Source organism: Mixophyes fleayi, chromosome 1 (genome assembly GCF_038048845.1).
Source record: "Mixophyes fleayi isolate aMixFle1 chromosome 1, aMixFle1.hap1, whole genome shotgun sequence".
Lineage (NCBI taxonomy): Eukaryota > Metazoa > Chordata > Amphibia > Anura > Limnodynastidae > Mixophyes > Mixophyes fleayi.
This window is the reverse complement of record NC_134402.1, coordinates 171888116-171910190: the sequence shown is the minus strand read 5'-3', so window position 1 is coordinate 171910190 and position 22075 is coordinate 171888116. Positions and strand designations below refer to the sequence as shown.

The following is a 22075-nucleotide window of genomic DNA, read 5'->3' as shown; positions in this document are numbered from 1 at the left end:
TCCTGCCTTCTATAATAATGGTTTTAAAATTTAAAGCAACTCTGTATCTGTAGCAGACCATAGGGTACAGGAGTTATTGCCACCTTAAACCAGAGGAGTTACGATTTAGCTGACTACATGCAATAAATGACTTAGAATCCAAGTAGAGCAAATAACATGATAAATGGGAATGCAATATATATATTCTGTCGGCACGCTGCTGTTCAGTGTTTGAAAGCTGTTAAACTAATTTCAAGTTGTTTGATGCATGGATACATCTCTGTGTTATTATTCCACAGGAAGACATTTTTCTACTTCCCATTTTAGAATTGCACTGTTTGTGTTTTTGCTGTCTAATCCACGCCTTTTGCTATGTCCTGTGCACATGCATTGTTCTTTACTGTCATTAATTTGCGGGTTCCCAATAAGTTAATTTATATATTTTATTGATAGGGCGCGCAACATGTTTATATTGGAGCATCTTGTCCCCCACTATAACAAGTGTTTCCAGTGTATTCTATCTATAAGTTCTTGCATTTAGAATACTCCTTACTTCTGTAAACACTATGAATCTTCCAGACAACCATCCTAAAATGCTTGTGCCTGGAATTCCAGAATACTAGGAAACCAGCACAAAATATCAAAAAGGATTTGTGTCATATCCCAGGAAAGCAAGAATAAAATTATTTACCAAGAAATGAAAAAAGGAAAGCTAGAAAAAAAAGCTATGTAGTTGGTAAAAGTAAAAATTAAACACACATGAAAGTGAAAACTCTATTTAACATCAGGTTAAAGTGGGACTTACATTGACATAAGTTCACCCTTGTGAAAAACTTTGCTTATTAATCCAGATGTATTTGACACTGTTGTTGGGGCTTGTTCACCAACTCATCTCAAAACGACATATCTATTTTCCTGACTCTTCCCATGTTTTTAACATCAATGTAATCCACTGTACATATAGAAATAGATATTTTAAAACAAACAATATACCTAATCATGATGATTAGCAAATTCAAATACTTAATATAGTTGTCTGTATATATATATATATATATATATATATATACTGTGTATATATATATATGTATATATATATATATATATATATATATATATATATATATATACTGTATATATTCTGTATTTTTGAAGTAATTCTAAAAATGTCATCCTTGCTGAGGGTACAGCTGTCTCTAGGGGTATGGATATTGTAATTGGTTCACACTTGTACTTATCCCTTTTATTTCTACCCAATGTAAATCTACTCACTGAAGAATGGGGAGAAGTGGAAAGAAGATCTGTGTACTGAGTGTGAGTGCCAGAATGGTCAGGTGACCTGCTTTTCTCGAAATTGTCCCTCGTGTCCTTTGGGAACCCTGGCAGTGAATGTTGAGGGAGAGTGCTGTCCAGAATGCAAACCAGGTATGCTGTGTTTTTGTACATCCATTCTTTACTATTTTTTTGTTTTTGAACTTTTTATTTTTGGAGCATTGTGTTACAGTACAAAAAGTACAATTGTGACCATTGTATAAAATTAAACAAATGGTACTGATATTACAGAGGTTTACCTTTTAATTGCATGTTTTAGGTTGTTTAGCAATAATTAACAATAATTTTGGGCTGATAAATTCTGTGTTCATCAACTGCGTGTTCAACATTTGGTTATTTTGGGTCTCCTGAATTCCTAGTTAGGAGTCCAAACCAAATATCTAATATTCTGTTGTCTTATTGGATAAGATAAACAGGGAAGATCGCAAGGTAGAGTATGTAGCTTGAACCACATGATGTGCTAAAGACACCTTTCATCTGATTCTTTTTGACCCTTGGGAAGGTGTTAATGTAACTTTCCCACATTACTAACATTTTAGGGTTTGTTGTTCTGCATTCAGTGTTGTATGTAACCGGTCCATTCTGAAAATGTGGCATCATTTGTCTTAAACTAAAGTGATTGATGTCATCTCTTGGTGAATCTCCATTTTTACAGGTAGACCCAGACATTGATTTTAACAGAAAAATTAGTACACCGTTTATTATTGTTATAATTCATTTATATAGCACTGTCACCACACTCATGTGCAACTATATGTCATAAGGAATGCTACATAAAAGTACAGAGTTAATCAAAAGCTATAGCTTACTAATTAGCATACCAAGTAAATTAAAAGCAAGGGCTTCCATAAAGTTTTGTGTTTCATAATTACAGAGATAATTCCATCCATCCCCCTAAATATGTGTAAAACGCTAGTGACACCTGCTTACCTAAAATTATGGCTGCAAGAAGAACTTCAAATACTCTCAATGCAGTAATTAAGGCTTGCTCAAACATAAAAAGCATAAAAATGCATGAGAACTAACTCCTGTTTTTGGTGCTTTATTGAATACTTTTAATGCATTTACCATACAGTGCGTATTTAGCAAACCAAAAATTCAGTAAACAAGGTAACCAGATGTTCTTAGAATAACTAGTAGCAACAAGATATCTGCTTGAAATTCTGAAATGAAGACATCGGGCCTATTAAAATAAAAAAGAAAGGAGTAACTTTGCACCTGGTCAAAACCATTTTGCATTGGAGGGGGAGGTAAATTTAAAATGTGGGGACAGATTTATAGTTGGGTTAGGGCATGTCCTAGATCAGCTTTAAATTTCAGTGTAAAAATAACATTATCAAGTATTTGTGTGCTACAGTCATGACCAAAGGGTTTGAGAATGACACAAATATTATTTTTCACAAAGTCTGCTGCCTCAGTTTTTATGATGGCAATTTGCATATACTCCAGAATGTCAGGAAGAATGATCAGATGAATTGCAATTAATTTAACTTTATCCCAAAAACAACATTTCCACTGCATTTCAGCCCTGCCACAAAAGGACCAGCTGACATCAGGTCAGTGATTCTCTCGTTAACACAGGTGAGAGTGTTGACGGGGACAAGGCAGGAGATCACTCTGTCATGCTGATTGAGTTAGAGTAACAGACTGGAAGCTTTAAAAGGTGTTGCTTGAAATCATTGTTCTTCCTCTGTTAACCATGGTTACCTTCAAGGAAACATGCACAGCCATCATTACTTTGCACATAAAGAGCTTCACAGGCAAGGACATTGCTACTAGTAAGATTGCACCTAAATCAACCATTCATCGGATCATCAAGATCTTCAAGGTGAGAGGTTCAGTAGTTGTGAAGAAGGCTTCAAGGCACCCAAGAACGTCCAGCAAGCGACAGAACCGTCTCCTACAGTTGATTCAGCTGCGGGATCGGGGCAGCACCAGTGCAGAGCTTGCTCAGGAATGGCACCAGGCAGACGTGAGTGCATCTGCACGCACAGTTAGGTGAAGACTTTTGGAGGATGGCCTGGTGTCAAGAAAGCCAGCAACGAAGCCACTTCTCTCCAGGAAAAACATCAGAGACAGGGATTGGACTGCTGAGGACTGGGGTATAGTCATTTTCTCTGATGAATCCCCTTTCAGATTGTTTGGGGCATCTGGAAAAATGCTTGTCCGGAGAAGGAAAGGTGAGGGTTACCATCAGTTCTGTGTCATGCCAACAGTAAAGCATCCTGAGACCATTCATGTGTGGGGCTGCTTCTCAGCCAAGGGAGTGAGCTCACTCACAATTTTGTCTAAGAACACAGCCATGAATAAAGAATGGTACCAAATCATCCTCCAAGAGCAACTTCTCCCAACCATCCAAGAACAGTTTGGTGAGGAACAATGCCTTTTCCAGCATGATGGAGTACCTTGCTATAAGGCAAAAGTGATAACTAAGTGGCTCGGGGATCAAAATATCTAAATTTTGGGTGCATTGCCAGGAAACTCTTCAGACCTTAATCCCATTGAGAACTTGTGGTTAATCCTCAAGAGGCAGGTGGACAAACAAAAACACACAAATTCTGACAAATTCCAAGCATTGATAAGGCAAGAATGGGTGGCCATCAGTCAGTATGTGGCTAGAAGTTGATTGACAGCATGTCAGGGCGAATTGCAGAGGTCTTCAAAAAGAAGGGTCAACACTGCAAATATTGAATCTTTGCATAAACTTAATTTAATTGTCAATAAAAGCCTTTGGCACTTAGGAAATGCTTGTAATTTTACTTCAGTATACCATATAAACATCTAACAAAAAGGTCTAAAAACACTGAAGCAGCAAACTTTGTGAAAACCAATACTTGTGTCATTCTCAAAACTTTTCGCCATGACTGTACATGAAAAAGCAGCCGGTATTTTCCTTATGTGCACAATAATAAACTAATTTGCACCCCTTGCATTGTAACATGGTTTGTCCAGGAGTAAATTTACTCCTTTTTTTCTGCTTTGCTGTCCTTAATGACTCAGGTCCATCATCAGCAAATCACAAATGTATAGAAATATAATTTATATGGAACACATTCACATGAGGTGAACATGTGTATGCAGGTGTTTCATCTTTAGTGACTGTTGAGCATTGTGTGAAAGAACACTTTCAAAATAAGTCATGTGCCACAAGTGAGCAGGACCTGTTTACTGAGTACACATGAGATACACCCAGATTCTTTTTGCAATTGTATTCATTGATTATACTGTTTTTTATATAATAATTAGTGATGTGTTAATTAAAATAATCCATATATTATTGTCTACAGAAATTGTATTTGCCTGCATCTATTATTCATATAGGAATATATTATTATTTCAGCAGTGATTTCACTAGTAAGTGAGAACAGATGAAACATATAACATTTTTTTTTGCATGGCAGAATAATAAACTGCCTCCTCACTGTTTTCTGTTTTTCAATTCTAGAGCTATGTAACCCAGACTGTTTAACCTGCTCTCAGTCTATTCACCATTGTGACATCTGCCGCGATGAAGCTCACTTGCTGCAGATGGGACGCTGTGTTTACAGCTGCGACTCTGGATTCTATGTGGATGGCAGAACATGTCTAGGTAATACATGGTGTGTCTGCAGAACATCAATTTGACTTATTTATATTATCCATTACAAAAGCCTCAGTGAGTATGATCACATCCTCTTACAGCTAGGCTCCAGCGGCTGAGGATTTTGTATTTTTACAATGTTTTGTGTTTAAAGTGTACTGCGTTGACAAAAACTTATGTTTTCAAGAATGTTTTTATCATGTTTTGTTCTTTTGCTTTTTTTTTAGAATATGTAAATGTAATATTTCCCCGTAAAGGAGTGTGACACGCTGACTACACACACATGTTCAATATCTTTGGCACAACGGATTCACAGGCCTTGTTGTTGGATAGTTTGGCATTATAATTAGTTCCTGGATGACAGGATGCCACATGCAGTCATCAGCTCTCTGATGCAATCAACTCAATTAGCTTTCCTATCTTTTGGTCGAAAACAGTCCAAACTTTAGTACTGACTTTGTCCATTATGTACAATTTAAAAGTACCATCTGAAGTATCACTATCCAGTAACACTGTAATTATTCCATGGAGATTCTAAATTACTAAGTTACCTTAATACAATATATGAACTAGATTGCCAACATGAAGCCAAAAAATGATCAGGCGCTATCAAGTCAACTGAAACCAAATCTAAAAGATACTGGCAAATCAATAATAAATGGATAGAATTTGCAGCTTCTGCAGGAGGCCATTGTCATCCTTAGCTCAAACTGAAAAAATAAACAATTATGTAAAAAGTGCTGAATAATTGTTCAATATTAAATTAAAAAAATCAAACAATGCTGCAAAATCTCAAATTTACAAATAAGACACATTTAATGTGTTAATAAAATATATAAAACTTATGAACAGTCACCAAATTATTCCATATGCATATGGCATACAAAGAATGTTATAAATAAATAGAAATAATACATATTCTCTGTTAAAGCTCTTGTTGGTATAAAGGATATCTAATGCCATAGGGTTCTGTTTAACATTGGTTGGCGGTGTGCGGCGGTACTTAAGGATCTGTATCGCCTCTGATTGCAGTGATACAGAAAGCTGTACTACCGCTATTTAAACACTTACCAACTGGGTGATCCTCAATGAAACTCCCTCTCTGCAACAAAGCTTTTGTTTTGTTGTGAAAGGTACAGCCTCCATACAACTGACAGAATCGACTTAATGTGTATGTGTCCATGGTTTGTTATACATGCTCAGTTAAGTCAACTCTGGCCTAGGGAGTAAAGGAGCATGCAGCCAGCGAAGAGGATCCTGCACGCCATTGGAGCAGCTAAGTAATGTCATCATGAGATGGCATTAAGTTATGAGTGCTAATGGAGAAAATCAAAACTTATAGCCGCTTGAGGAAAAGATTCAGTTTGCCGTCTCCATAGAAATCTATGGAGATGGTGGTGAACAGCTGAAGGTAGCTAAAGGCTGGAGAAATCTTTCATTTCGCCAATGTCAAGTCTTTGTTAAATGGGAAGGAGCCTTTTTTCCAGCACTTTAGGCTCTTCACCACTTTACAAATAGACCCCATAATGTGGAAATATAACCCAGTCGTCAAATCTAAGAACTGAATATTAGTCCCTGGAATATATCTGATTAAGTGGTAGTATTCCGCTGTAGAGAGCTTACAAAGGTAGCAGATCCTCAGTGTTCTACAGCACCATTAGAAGTGTTTCCAACAATGTTCACCAGAACCCTTATATAACAGCAGATACCCCGTAAAGCTGTTCAGTGGCAGAGCTATCAATGTGATGTCAGAGCAAGGATAAAATTATTAGTAGAATATATTCAATCAATGAATCAGCACAATAAAATAAAATAATCGCCACTCACAGAACCATACAGACTGACGCATTTCACCTCATATGTGATGTATGAGGCAAACCGTTTGAGAAGTGCGCAGTGTACTGTTTAATTACCCCTAGAATGTCAAGTATGAGTTGACTGATGCAAATAACATATACATTTTAAATAAAAAATATATAAATGCATCTATTTGTATGTTAAATGGCAGCTGTTATAAATGTATCAAAGTCAACTGCCAACAAGTGGAATCTAATTCAGACAAAAGAGCGCGGAACGCACACAGTTGAAAAGATAGCTTATTAACCTTATGTGTAAATGTCAATAAAAATATATTTATTTCTAAGGGAGAATCCTGGTTTATCAGAGTTATATACCATACCGCTCCTAGTGCCTTCGGTGTAAACCTATCTAGTTCCATTCACTTACATTTTCCTTACCGCCACTTCTAAATTTCCACTTCGACCTCTGTTTGGTGACAAAATGAAGCAAATGAGGGCGATAACAATATATTATATGGGTGTTCCATTCTTTATTGCTTCAATAGTTGTTATACAGTACTATATATCTGATGCCTTTAATGGACAAATAAGCTGTTGGTTCTTACTGGATAATTGTTAATGACTGTTTTGTTGTGTCTGTCTTTATGGTAACAGCTTGTAAAGAGACATGTTCCAGTTGTAACAATGGATTTGAATGTACAGTCTGTACAGGATCTCTGCTGTTGAAAGAAGGACAGTGTGTGACATCCTGCGGCTCGGGATACTTCCAGAGCAATTTTATTTGTGCAGGTACATTAATAATTGAATGCAATATACATATATTTACATATTTATGTGTAGTTTTTATTTACAAAGTACCATTCAAATTATATAAATTTTATACTACTTACTTAAAAGTGTATTTTTTTAAACTTATCAAAGATCCCTTTCTAAATGTTGGGCCTGGTTCATTAAGGATCTTAAATTAAAGAAGTTTCTTATTTAAGTCTCCTGGACAAAACCATGTTACAATGTAAGGGGTGCAAATTAGTTTTCTGTTTTGCACATAAGTTAAATACTGACTGTTTTTCATGTAGCACACAAATACTTGATAGCTTATTTGTACACTGAAATTTAAAGTTGATATTTGTGTGCTACATGAAAAAACAGTCAGTATTTAACTTATGTGCAAAACAGAAAACTAATTTGCACCCCTTACATTGTAACATGGTTTTGTCCAGGAGACTTAAATAAGAAACTTCTTAATTTAAGATCCTAAATGAATCAGGCCCCATGTGTGAAGGTGATGCGTTACTCACCAATTTCATATGGAAGATTACAGATGGCAATTTTATCTATTGAATCAAATATGACATTAATAGTGTTATCACCCATCGCCTTTTTACTGCGATTTCCATAATACACATTGAACTTAATATTAATTTGATAAATGATAGCATTGACGTTCTCCACTTGCTCTAAATGTAGTTTATATTTATGGACTGTAATATTGTGACAGCTGCTTCATGTTTAACAACATCATTGTTTATTTATAAGACACCACCAGTTCTGCAGTTCTATACATACATATAGCATTATAAAACTTACTAGGTAAAACATGAGTATAAAACAAAGGATTACACCAAGATGATACCAAATTAAACAAAGAAACGTGACATAGGGCACTTGCAAACTAGGAGGACGAGTAGTTGGGAAATGAGGAATATAGGGACTGGCTATGAGAGCTTACAGAGAGCCTATAAATGTCATTGTAAAAATACAATGCAGAATGGCATTGAGCGGAACGGCAAAAGGAAAACTTTATGATTGTATAACAGAAATCACTGCATTGCAAATTTGCCTGTTTTGCTGCGAAAATTGATTCAAAATTACACAGCAGCGTTCCTCATATCTAGTTGTGTCGCCTCCTGAGGTTTAGCTGCGGAAGATGGCAAAGAAAACAATATTTTAAGCTTAAAAACTCAGGGCTCTGTGTAACTGGCTCCTCTTATATGGAGTTAACGTTACCTGGCATCACCATGTGTAAAATTCCTGCTGTTTATGGCGCACACCTGGGAGATGCCAATTAGTAAGAGAGATACTTTGTAACATGTCACACTGGGGGAATTGGTTTAGGCTAATGTACCGTATATATATTAATCTTAATAAAGTGTGAAAAATAATACCTTACAGCTTTTGTTACTATTACTGTTATGTACATGTTTTTTTATTTTTAGTCTTCCACTATAGCTCTATGAGCAATTGTGGTTTCTATTTATTATTATGTACATATATGTGGGTAAATGCTTTTGTTCTAGTACAATTCTGGGGAATTTTCTTCATTGGTTCTCATGGGAATAAATCCAATTTGCTTTAGTTCAGCCTGGCTGCACTGATTGCATAATATAGAGCTTGTGGAGGAAGCTTCAAATTTCACAGTACCCATAACTCATTTCTAACAACCCATAGAAGAACACCCCCGGTCTGTGCCTTACAGCATTCCATAACGCAGCACTTGGTGTGCATTAAGTGGCATCTTTTGTTGTGATCGAGCAAATGTCAGCTAGAAACATAATCTTTCCCAGAAGACTGATACTACAACATATTTTATTGCGCAGTAGTTATTGTTCCTAAATAATAGTAAGCAGCGACAAGACTTATCAGGCATTTCTCCTTAAAACGAAGCAGCCATGTCAAGTAAAGCACTTTTGTGTCTGCCAGTACTTTTACCATTGCTCAAAAGTTGCTAATACAGTGCAGCTGTATAGATGTTGTTTAAAACACAAAACCGTAAGTGCTTGTATTAAACAAAAGTTGTGATCAACTTCTTATGCTTAAATTAAATGTGACTGCATGTGTTTTTTCTATTTTTACTGTATAGTAGAGTAGATCCAGTTATATAATTATTTGCAGTACACTAAGGGTAATTTACAAACCTGCAAAACAGAGGACATGCAGTGTAAATGTCGTTTTTTGGAAGTGCTGTGTGTAATGTGTCAGTATGCACAATATGAAATGATGCTCTGTGCCGTTGGACTCTTTGCGGTTCATGAATGACTGTTGCTGACTTTTTTGCACCTTACACAGTTTCCCTCCTATTAAAGAAAATTTTCACTTTTATCCATTTTGAGGTGCTGAAAAACAAAGTTCATGGCTAAAAAAAAATGTGCATCTCTCTCCATGGTACTGGTTAGCCAATAAAGGTATCACTCCTATAATACTTTTGTCTTTTTTGACACGAAAGTATTTAACATCACATATATTTTTCTGGCTAACACGGTACTGCAATAATCATTTTTAAAAATAATTTTTTTGCTACACATCTAGAACTTAGGTACATACCTATCTGTTGCATCTGCACACAGGTTTTCGATAATGCTGAAAAACACCTACAAATAAATGGGTGGGGTGGTGGGCCAATGTGATTTCAGTCACAGCCTTCATACCCACTAAATTAAAGTACAAAACCTGCTTCTCAGGCACTAGTCAAAGGGCAGGATCATTTATAGATACCTTATGAAGTCATGGGCATGGACCGTGCACCTGATCGGGTGCTCACGGATAACAGGCAGGCAGCCGAGCCGCTATCAGGTAAGGGAAGGGAAAATACAAACAAAATTACCATTGGGACACGTTTTATATGTGTAACACTAGACTGAATCAGTGCAAACTCTGCAATTCAAGCCTGTAGGTAATCATGTTTAAGTATGAATTATCAACACTTATTAGTCTGATAATTTGTGCTGGGAAGTCTTTCTGCTGTATGTCTGACTAGAATCTAATGGTCCAATTTCCTAATGTGCTAGTATTTTGTGAAAACAGTCCTGATGCAAAGGATTTTTATTTTATAAATATAACAAAAGCAGTTACTTGAAGACCCATTCATGATTCCCAATAGAAGATTTGATGTATTTCCAGGTGGCAGAGTCTACCAGGCCAGTGTTTGGTAGAGTAGTGTACTGATGATGTCTGTTTGCTTAATGTGTGACATTGGGAATGTTTAAATTATGGGCATGGCATGGAGCCCTTGTTGGACCCTTTATGCCAGGGACCCTACATATGTGAGCGTTGAACTCTTTCTTAATGCTGACTAGTACAATGAAATTGTAGAATAGAGTGAACGTGTCACTGTAAATATAGTTGACATTTGGCTTTAGATTTGTCAAGGAGAGCAAGATATAAGCCTGAACTTAAAGCTTTCACATTGTAAGCTTGAGCTGGCAATCATCTTGTCAGATGGATCGATAATAAAAAAAAATAGCCATGGTCATGATTTATTTATACATTTTAAATGCCCCTTATTAGCAGTAAAATGTCCCACTGTGGCATTTTTAAAGGAAAAGTAAATTCAAAAATTGAAAAGTGTGAAGTTGTACACTGACCTGTCACTGCTGCTCTGTTAAAATGTAAGCTGTAGGGGATTATTTAGGGCTCTGTTTGTAAAAGGAAGAAACGCCTTATATCCAGTGAAAATGGTTGTTTTTAATGGAGATACCGCTTCTCCCTATTTATGAAGGGCTTAATGTCAGCAGTGCCATCACCGGTATTCACCCACACCAACAACAAGATTCACCAGCCTTCACCTGTGATAGCCTTCCCCACGCAGAGCTTTGGGAACCTATTGAAAAAAGGATTGTTGAATAGGAATCCTTCTTCTGCTATTTCATGAGGAGAGAGCAGATTATTCAAATAAAGCATTTTTTTTTTAACTGTGAATAAAAAAGAATGTTTAAAAATATCTAAAAAAGTAAATTATTATTTTAATTTTAAAGTGTTACTGAAAGTCAGGTCTTTCAGTTTCACTATGCATGCATGAGCTGGCTAGCGGGGTCACAGATCTTAATTGATGTCAGGACAAAAAGCTCAAATAGCAAGACATAACATGTATGTATTTCCGTTCAAAGTTGCTTTGACATTATTAGTTATGTCTGTGTGTGTAAGTCCTCTAATCTGTATAGAACATTTCTGGAAAAAAGCAAACCTGTCACTTTCACAACTTTCTGCTCTCCCCCAGAGAAGCCCCACCCTCATTAGCAGATAGTAAAACTTGTCCGCTTTCAGAAAAGGGATCGGACAAATGGCAAGCTGGGCAGATTTAATCACATTAGGGATTTTATTGAACTTCATAATACACAGGTTTTGTTGTACCAGTATAACAATTCAACCATGGTTAGTAAAATGGTTCTGCCATATTAACTAGCTTTTTATAAGTCAGTAATACATAAAAACTACAAACATGCCATGTGTACTATTTGTTATAGAAGTGACTATTTTTTAAAGTTTTACTTTCAGGATGATATTTCCTAATGAATGCCTTTTGCATCAGTTGCAATTGCGAGCTGTGAAATTCTGTTAACTTTAATTTGTCTTTTAAAAGAAAAAATGTGCTTTAAGAGACTAATTTAGAGTTTAGCGCAATTCCGTGTGCCGAACGTACACGTAAAATGTGTGCAACAAAATTGCACACTTGGATATTTTGATTTGCTTGTTTCTCAAGATACTTGATAATGATGACTGCTGATTTAAATGTGTATATAAAACTAGAAAATAAATTAAAGCTCAACTTTGGTTAAGAGGTGTTGGAGTAGCAACTGTAAAATAGTAAAAAATAATATTTTACTATGTGGCTTGTAGACCTACAAGTACCATCCGGGGCTCTGGCACCTACTAAATTACTGAGAAATAAATAGTCAAACACAGTATTAAAAGTCCTTTAATTGAAATAAAGACTTCCAATCCCTATTTGGGATCTCTGTTGCCTATTTCTTTAGGGATCTTCTTTCAATCTTCTATCTTCTTTCTTCTTTTTTTCCTTCTTCTTCCTTCTTCTTATATATAACTTCTCCTCTCTTGCTTTGAATATGAAGAGTACAAAAGCTATTAAAATAAAAATAAAAGTTGCTTTAAGACTCAGTAAATGACACTTAAGCAATCTGAGATGTTTTCTCAGGCTCTAGTATGTATATACCATTATGTCATAAAGCCTTAAAACCTGCATAATTTTGATTTTTATAATACCTCTCAAACAAGAAGGCACAAGCATGCCATCTTGTCTTACTCACTAGATGTCATGTCAAGAATGTGCATGTCTTGTGTACAAAATCTGGATGGAGTTAACTAAGGACAAGCTGATGTGATTATATTTCAGCAATTTAAATGCTTTATTCTTCCAGGAGCTGATATCTTAGGTAGTACAATAAGACTATAGAGAACTGACTGCCAGGTTGGTTCATAAAATGGGTTAGTGATATGTCCTCCAAGCTACTTTTTAACAGACTGATTTGTTTTTGCTGTTGAAGTATCCACCGTTAGGTTTGACAATTTCTTTATCTGGGAAGTTTATTTTGAAAAAAGACTAAATATGATTTTTGTTTATCTTTTAATCCATATAGTCCTGAAAATCAGGTACTGTACTAGGACCGACAAGCAGTGATCTGTTTAGGATTCTATAATAATCTATAATATTAACCTGTATATGTATCTGCACTTATGGAAATATGGCTTACAATTCTGCCTTTAATGAGGGTTGTGGGAGCAAATAAGTGTTTGTTGTATCATATATCTCCAGGCACGTCAGTTAAATGAATGATAAGTAGAGATGTATTAATGCCTTATTCATTATTTTATGATTTGCTTGTACAGTTTCTAAATTGTGTCTTATTTATAGACTCTAATATTTGAATTGCGGAACCACTGATATATATATATATATATATATATATAGCAGGTAAGAAGAGAAACATATCTAGGCAATAGAAAAGTAATTCATATCCTGTCAGATAAATTATAAGCTTACTAGGTACAGCTGCTCAGAGAAAAGGGACTGTACTTGACAGAAAGGTTCACTTACAGCATGTGATATATTTCTTTGCCCAGTAATGTACCACGTACTTGAAATGCCCTATCCATTAAGATCTCTAGTACTGTAACGTCTTCCATCATGTGAATTGCTGTATTGTATACATGTATAAAATGCTGTAGACAGGAATATTCCCAGACCCACTGCCAGATTGAATTCCTTTCTGCATTTAGATGCAGTTCTTGCCATCTAGACGTTTTCACTATCATCATCATCGTCATCTATTATTTATATAGCGCCACTGATTCCGCAGTGCTGTACAGAGAACTCATTCACATCAGTCCCTACCCCATTGGAGCTTACAATCTAAATTCCCTAACATACACACATACACACACACACACACACACACACACAGAAACTAGGATAAATTTTTGATAGCAGCCAATTAACCTACTAGTATATTTTTGGAGTGTGGGAGGAAGCCGGAGCACCCGGAGAAAACCCACGCAAACACAGGGAGAACATACAAACTCCACACAGATAAGGCCATGGTCGGGAATTGAATTCATGACCCCAGCGCTGTGAGGCAGAAGTGCTAACCACGTCGCCACCGTGCCGCCCACCAGGCTTTATTTGTTAATATATATTATAGGAGTGTATTTGAAATGCAAAAACACATGTCTAATCAAATTCTGTAAAGTTTTTGTTATTGGGTGACATGCTTATATGCACTTGACAACTCTGATATATATATATATATATATATATATATATATATATAACTGTGCTCCTCACTTTTTCTTTCTAGCATGCCATGAATCTTGCTCAGAGTGCCATGGGCCTTCAGAGAGTGACTGCTTAATCTGCAGTAACCCGTCCCAGGTGAAATACGGAGGTCGCTGTGTAGACAGCTGTGGTCCAGGATTCTATGCACAAACTGGAACGTGTGCAGGTAAATTTTTATGCCGAGTTTACCTCGTATGACCTCAGTAAGAAGAAATGGGTATGTCTGTTCAAGAGCCGATCACATCTCACAAGAATAAATAGCATCATTAATAAAGCATGTTACAACATATTACAGCTGCAGTAATGTGCTGGAACAGAAAATATCTACTTATTTATCTTTAGTTGGCATTAACAGAAAATCCTTTACATAGTGTACAACAGTTTTGCTATCGGCAGTTGAGGTCTGAAATATGGGACTTGCAGCCTTGTGAAACACAGCCAAGTAGAACTGACTAAACTGGCTTTTAGGTGGCACGGACCAAAATGGTTGAAATGTTTTAGAACACGATCGTACAACTTACATAGTACGATTTCATTTAGTAATATAAAATACTAGATAGTAACACTGTTAGATATTTTTGTAAACACCTTGTAAAACAACATATTATTTCGATATATTTCATTTAATACTAAAATCTTGTTTTAGCTGCCTCTTTTAACATCCTTACAGAATAATCTGATGTGTTATGTCATTGGTCTTGTGCTTTGCAAAGTTGTGCTTCTGACTCTTCATAGTCTTGTCTTTCCTAAAAACTGAAGGCTACAGTGATGTTGCTGGGTTTTAGCAAACACCCAGGACTTGGCTCCACAACCAAACTCGCATTTTGTCGCTGGTACCATGTGGCACAGAAACGTAAGGACACTTGCTCAAATCTAGGTGTACAATACTACCAAACAGAGGTTATGCTGCACTTTGGCCATTTCGTAAATTAGACCAGGGGATAAATGTATCAAGCTGAGAGTTTTCCAGCAGGTTTGAAAAGTGGAGATGTTGCCTATAGCAACCAATCAGATTCTAGGTATCATTTTGTAGAATGTACTAAATAAATGATTGTTAGAATCTGATTGGTTTTTCAAACCCGCTGGAAAACTCTCAGCTTGATACATTTACCTCCAGGTCTAAAGAAGAAGAATACATTGTATTTGTTAAAACTAATTTTTTTTTTTATTATATTTGATTGCGACTACCAGAATTATGGGTCTCTGACCCCTATCACATACAGTGTTTTCATTAAATTTGAATACATTCTAAGAAACCCCTTAAAGAAACAAATCTTCACTGAATACTGCACTGTGAGTGTTGCATCATAGTTTTGCCAGTATCTCTAAGGTTAACAATGTGTGGAATAAAAATGTGCATTACCCACAACATTGTATATTGTCTAAACCTGCAATCAAATTGAATTAGGGAAGTGTGTCAGGATAAAGCAGCCAACGGTATAGGAATTGTTCCATTAAGTTTTAAATTCTATTCCTCGCTCATTCAGGCCTGCAAACCTTAAAAATATATTTATGCTCCAAGCAAGTGCTGCTATTCTCATAAAATATGGGTGTTATTTTATCACACATGAACATTACACTCTCTATTGCCACAGAGCTTCCAGCAGATGAAGCAATTATGGTACTAAAGTGCTTGTAAGAGTATTTTCCTCACAGAAAACATTTTCTATTTATTCCCTCTGCCTTTGAAAGTGAAAGAATAATTGTCTGATATATTTCTTTGTTAGATACCTGGGCAGTGTGTTGATCCCCGTATTTGTACAGCTGCAATACCTCATCTGATGTCTACACTATTGATCTGTGACTAGCCTAGCCATGTCTTGACAATTCATCTAGGCCTCAGGCAAGGAGTGCATAACATTGTGACTCCAGGCAGAGGATTTGCTAGGCCCGGTGCTTGGCTTGGTGCATTGTGCTTGAGATTCATTTTTCAAATGTATTCTGTTTAAATGTATTTATAGCAACTTATTTCATGAAATTATATCATGAAATTATTACATGACTCCAACACCAGTAGTTATTATATTACTGTCTTATGTAACAAAGTAACCGTGTACCTGGTTATAAGACCAGGCACTGACTCTGATCCTAGCTCCAGGTCAGACAAAATTTTTTGGGGTGGGGAGAAGGGGGGACAGCAACAGCTATAGCATTCACTAAGCAAGTAAAATGGGTCTGGTTGATGAGGTACTAACTACCTCCAGACATTAAACTTTACATGTCGATTGTGTGTATGATTACAGTCCATCAAATTATGCTTACTGGGTTATTTTATTTTTTTTTGCTTTTATATTGTTTAGCTTTATGATATGTCAGAATTAATTACATTGAATTTTAATAGGATATGTACTCTCACACTGAATTTTTGTTGTTTTTTAATATATTTGTGAAAAGGTTACTGATTTTAGTGCGCGTCTATATTCTTACAAGAAAGTGCTAGCTAAGAGTGATTAGAAACCGGGAACATTTTCTCCTCTTTATGACCATTATTTGGCTCAGTGAGCAGCACGGTGTAAAACTGAAAAGATCCGGAGAACTGACACAGCCACTTGTCTGCAGTAAAGGAGACAGTGTGTGCTGGCTGATTGCTTAAAACTGTGCTGCAGTCCATCAGTTGAGTGAATGAACCGTATTGCCAGAACAATAATGCCTCATGGAACTACTTCATTTACTGCTCTATGGTTAGAGTTGACAGGAGAAACTATCCCAAGTTTACAGAGAGGCAGCACATATATTCTTCGGAAAGTATTGCAGTAGGATGTTGTCATTTCATTCTACACATTGGAAAGATGAGAATAGTGAAAGTCTAAAAAATGACCTATACTCTGGGGGTGACTTTGTATAAATCTTCCGTAACCTATAGCAACAAATCACAGCTTTGCGTTCAATATTCTAACTTGTACTTGTTTAATTTGTGTAGGTAGCGCTTTCCTGTTACTGTTAAAACTTAAGAGACCTCAAGGCTAACAGTATGCAAATGATATGCAAATACAAGTGCTAAGAAGTACCTATTCTCTAAACTACTTTATGCTTAACTTATGGTAACAAATGTGAAAAAGTTAAGTAACTTATTACGTCCTTAGATGAACTTATTTGTCTAATGAATGTATATGTATATAATACAGTATGCATCAATATATACAGTAGCCAATGTGTAAATTTAGAAGTGGCGGTATAGAAACTGATAGTTTTACAATGAAGGAACCCACTTTGACCACTGAATATATATGTATATCAAATATACATGCCAATTTTTTTTTTAAGATTATGTTTGTTACTTTGTCCACTTTCTCTCACATTTGCCCCCCCTCCCAAAATAAACCACCCCAAACCAAAACATAAATTCTATGCATGTATTTCATAAAGAAATATTGTTTTCCTGCCGGGGAAAGGGGAGGAGGAGGGTGAGCGGGAGAGACATTGAGAGGCTTTAGTCACAGACATTCAAGCTTCTGATTGGTTGTGCTGTTCAAATTCCCTTCTGGAGCCAATTTAAAGTGTGGAACAAAACTTTAGGTGGTTATGGAGCTCAGTAATGAGGTTGAGAGCATTAATCTGTACTTTCAGCCCCATTGCACAAATCTCTTCATCATATTCTTTCCTCTCATCACCATTCCTTTTCCTACTCATAATTATCATTTCACCCTATCTTCATCATCATCATTCATCATTCTCTCACCCTTCAAACTCTTTCTCTCCACTTTCATCCTTATGCCTCTCTTATCACCACTACCTGTCTATTTTCATCAATGCCCCCATTTATCACCATTCTGTACCACCATCATCCCTTCTATCATGGTGCCCTTTTATAATAACCCTATGTATCATGGTTCTCCACTGTTGAGAGATGATCAGTCCCCTCTGAGCAGGATGGTTTTACTGCAGAGCAGAGCTGAGGGGACTGGTGATCACAGTGCAGAACTCTGCAACGGAGCAATACCCACAACATAATGTTCAGAGAACACTTTATATTTTGTGCTAATGAGCTCTCTACTACATGGGGACATCACAGTACTTCTCGTTGAGCGCCGTCACGTAGTGCTTGAATAGACATGTGAGGAAATGAAATATACTTTTGTGTTGTTGCTTAGAGAGTCCTACATATGTAGCAGAAAAGATGAAGTAATGAAGAAGAACTACTTAAAGAATCAGTTCTGTGCAGGTGTATAGGTTGTTAGGTGATGACAGAGCATCACTTAACAGCTTAACAATCACTCAAGGTCTAAGTAAAAGATATTACTCAGCAAAGCTAATTGGCATGGAGCATAGGTACTTACCTAAGCCTATGACACTCTTGTACTTACTAGTTCAGTAAGGTGTCCCGTACAGTCCTTACATAACAGAATTTAGAGCATCTAAGTTATTGCTGTGGTTTATAGCACATTTGACCCATCTTACTAAATCACTCCCGCTTGTTGGAGTGTTGATCATAATGCTATGGCCATCAAATGCTTTCTGCGTTGGTACTGATAGATCACTGGTAGAACACAGTGCAAAGCAGTCCTAAACAAGATCAAACAGAATAGCTTTTAGAATGCAGGTAACTGCTCAAGAAACACTGCCAAAAAGTAATTGCACCACCACAAGTCTCCAGAACAGCATTGATTTATCGGTGTGCCTTAGACTCTACAGGCCTGAGTCATTAAGGCAAAAAAAAGAGTAAATGTTCTCCGGGACAAATCATGTTACAATGCAAGGGGTGTAAATGAGTTTATTATTTTGCACATAAGTTGAATACTGGCTGTTTTTTCACATAGCACACAAATACTTGATTGCTTTATTTTTACCATACTTGCCTACTTTCAAACAGTGAAGTCCAGGAGATCCCGGACAGGGAGCGTGACTAGAGGGTGGGAGGGGCGGGGCGAGGTCAATCGCATCATTTTGAGACATACCTGGATTTCGGAGTCTCCTGGACATTCCGGGAGAATTGGCAAGTATGATTTTTACATTTAAATTTTAAAGTTAATCTAGGACATGCCCTACTCAAACTTTTAATCTGTCTCCACATTTTAAATGTATCTCTCCTTCCAATGCAACATGATTTTGCCCAGGTGCAAAGTTATTTCTTTTTTATGCTATGCTTTCCTTAATGACTCAGGCCCTACATGTGTATGAAATGTTTCTGGAGGGATTTTTTGCTCTATCTCATGCTCTATTCTAATATCATGCATAAATTTTTATGTGGGTTGTAAAGCACTACCGAATATGCTGGCGCTATATAAATAAATGTTAATAATAACAATACAAATTTGGGTTGAGACCTGGTGACTAGCTGCCCATGGTGTATGATTTCCATTGCTTTCATGCGCATCAAACCAACCATCTCAGTGACCACTAGTAACTCTCCGATTTACATAGAATTGCTTCATCATAGGATCAAGATTAGCACTCAGAAAAGTTTTGTGTTTCATGACACTTAGCTTGTTCTCTAAGAGGATGAGTGGACTTAATCTATGCCAAGTAACTGCACACCATACCATAACTGAGGCACAGGGTGTCAATATCTTGACCCTGTAGACATATGGCATACACCACATATGTACACGTCTGCTCGTAAAAGAGCAGAATTAATTACTTCTATACAGGGCCGGACCGGGACTAAAAATAAGCCCTGGCATTTATAGTCCACAGGCCCACCTTAGTTCCAGCAGGAAAGAAACTGAGGTGGGCCTGCGCGGCAGCACCGAACAAGGCGTGACCACATTGTGTTGTGGGTATGGCCACATGGGGCAATGATACATACATTAAAATAAAACATTACATTTATTATGCCATTCCCCGAGGCACATTATGACACCCCCAGCCCACTGTACTTATCTATGCTTCTGGTGCTGCTGACATCCATCAGGGTGGGAACTTCCTGTAGAGTGAGCAGGGAAGCTCTTAGTCTCACAAGATTACCAAATCTTGTGAGACCTAGAGCTCCTCGGCTTGCTCTGCAGGCTGTGTCCTATCCATAGACTTGGAGCAGCTATCGGCTCCCTTCTGCTAACCAGAGCTGGATTAACACTTGGGGGGCCTGGGGTGTTTAAGACAGGGAGCCCCTATTATGTAACATGGCTATCGTTTAGACAATGTTAGACAAATACACAGGCAATACTGTGTGCAATACTGTTAGTTGCACACAGCTCTGCCTTCACAAGCAGTACAGTGTGAAGCGGGACATACCTCCCAACTGTCCTTGTAGTCGGATCAAATTTCACCAAACGAGACAGTCACCAAAATTCGGGACTTCCCCACCAGATTCAGGACAGTTGGCAGATTGTCCTGCTCTCTCCTACCTGTCTTGTTACTTTCACCACCTATGGCTCCTGGTGTCTTTACTTCAGTTGCTGCTTGTCTGGATACTGGAATGTTGGAGGCCCTATTTGGAAAAAAAATGGGTACATGTAATTTAGAAAACTCCAACCAGCAGCACAGTGGCCTAGTGGTTAGCACTTCTGCCTCGCAGCACTGGGATCATGAGTTCAATTCCCGACCATGGCCTTATCTGTGTGGAGTTTGTATGTTCTCCCTCTGTTTGCGTGGGTTTCCTCTAGGTGCTCCGGTTACCTCCCACACTCCAAAAACATACTGGTAGGTTAATTGGCTGCTATGAAAAATTGACCCTAGTCTCTCTCTGTCAGTCTGTCTATGTCTGTGTGTGAGTGTGTGTCTATATTAGGGAATTTAGACTGTAAGCGCCAGTGGGGCAGGGACTGATGTGAATGAGTTCTCTGTACAGCGCTGCGGAATTAGTGGCGCTATATAAATAAATGATGATGATGATGATGAACCAGCCCTGGTGTTTAATCAATACAACCCATGTTTTATAATTAGGCCTCCATCTAGTCCCAACATTAAAATACTAGTATTTACATTTAATATAAATAGCTGCTGCTGCTGATAAATAAACCTATTTCCCTTCCTCCAAACAATCCCAACCATAAATGAAATAGGTATATTTATTAAAAGTAAATGCTATTTCATTTATGGCTGGGATTGTTTGGAGGGAGGGAAATAGGTTTATTTATTAAACGTAAATGCTATTTCCCGCAACCATCACTGCCATTAAATTCATATTTTTTTTCCAAACAGCCCCACTTTAATTTAATGCTGGGGTGGTTTAGGGACTATTAATTGAATGGTCCAATCACCCCATCTTAAATTGCTAGCCCCTAATATAAAATTAACCCACATCACCCCACAAATAAAATAGCACAAATTAAATAATTAGCCCCACACCTAAACTCCACCATTAAATTAATAGCCTACCTCCCACATTATATTAACATTCTCCTCCTTCCCTCATGCCTGAGTACATGCTCCCAATTGATATTATGCCACACAGTAGTGCCCCAAAATCATATTTTACCACACAGTAGTGCCCAAAAAACATATTTTACCACACAGTAGTGCCCCAAAATCATATTTTACCACAGTAGTGCCCCAAAATCATATTTTACCACACAGTAGTGCCCCCAGTTGATATTATGCCCCAATAGTGCCCGCAGTTGATATTATGTACCAATAGTGCCCCTAGTTGATATTATGCCCCAATAGTGCCCCCAGTTGATATTATGCCACAAAAGTGCCCCCAGTTGATATTATATACCAATAGTGTCTGCAGTTGATATTATGTACCAATAGTGTCCGCAGTTGATATTATGTACCAATAGTGCCCCCAGTTGATATTATGTACCAATAGTGCCCCCAGTTGATATTATGTACCAATAGTGCCCCCAGTTGATATTATGCCCCAATAGTGCACCCAGTTGATATTATGTACCAATAGTGCCCCCAGTTGATATTATGCTACTCAGTAGTGGGCAATAT

At 37.2% G+C, this 22075-nt stretch overlaps 1 protein-coding gene across 1 annotated transcript in view; it reads left to right on the top strand.

Annotated features, from left to right (window-relative positions):
* FRAS1 (Fraser extracellular matrix complex subunit 1) overlaps nt 1-22075 on the top strand; it is a 410417-nt gene that overhangs the window by 187511 nt on the left and 200831 nt on the right. Inside the window, exons 12-15 of the mRNA XM_075203987.1 lie at nt 1257-1404; nt 4757-4900; nt 7345-7479; nt 14280-14423. Of these exons, the coding sequence (XP_075060088.1) occupies nt 1257-1404; nt 4757-4900; nt 7345-7479; nt 14280-14423 (571 nt within the window). The remainder of the gene's footprint in view (nt 1-1256; nt 1405-4756; nt 4901-7344; nt 7480-14279; nt 14424-22075) is intronic.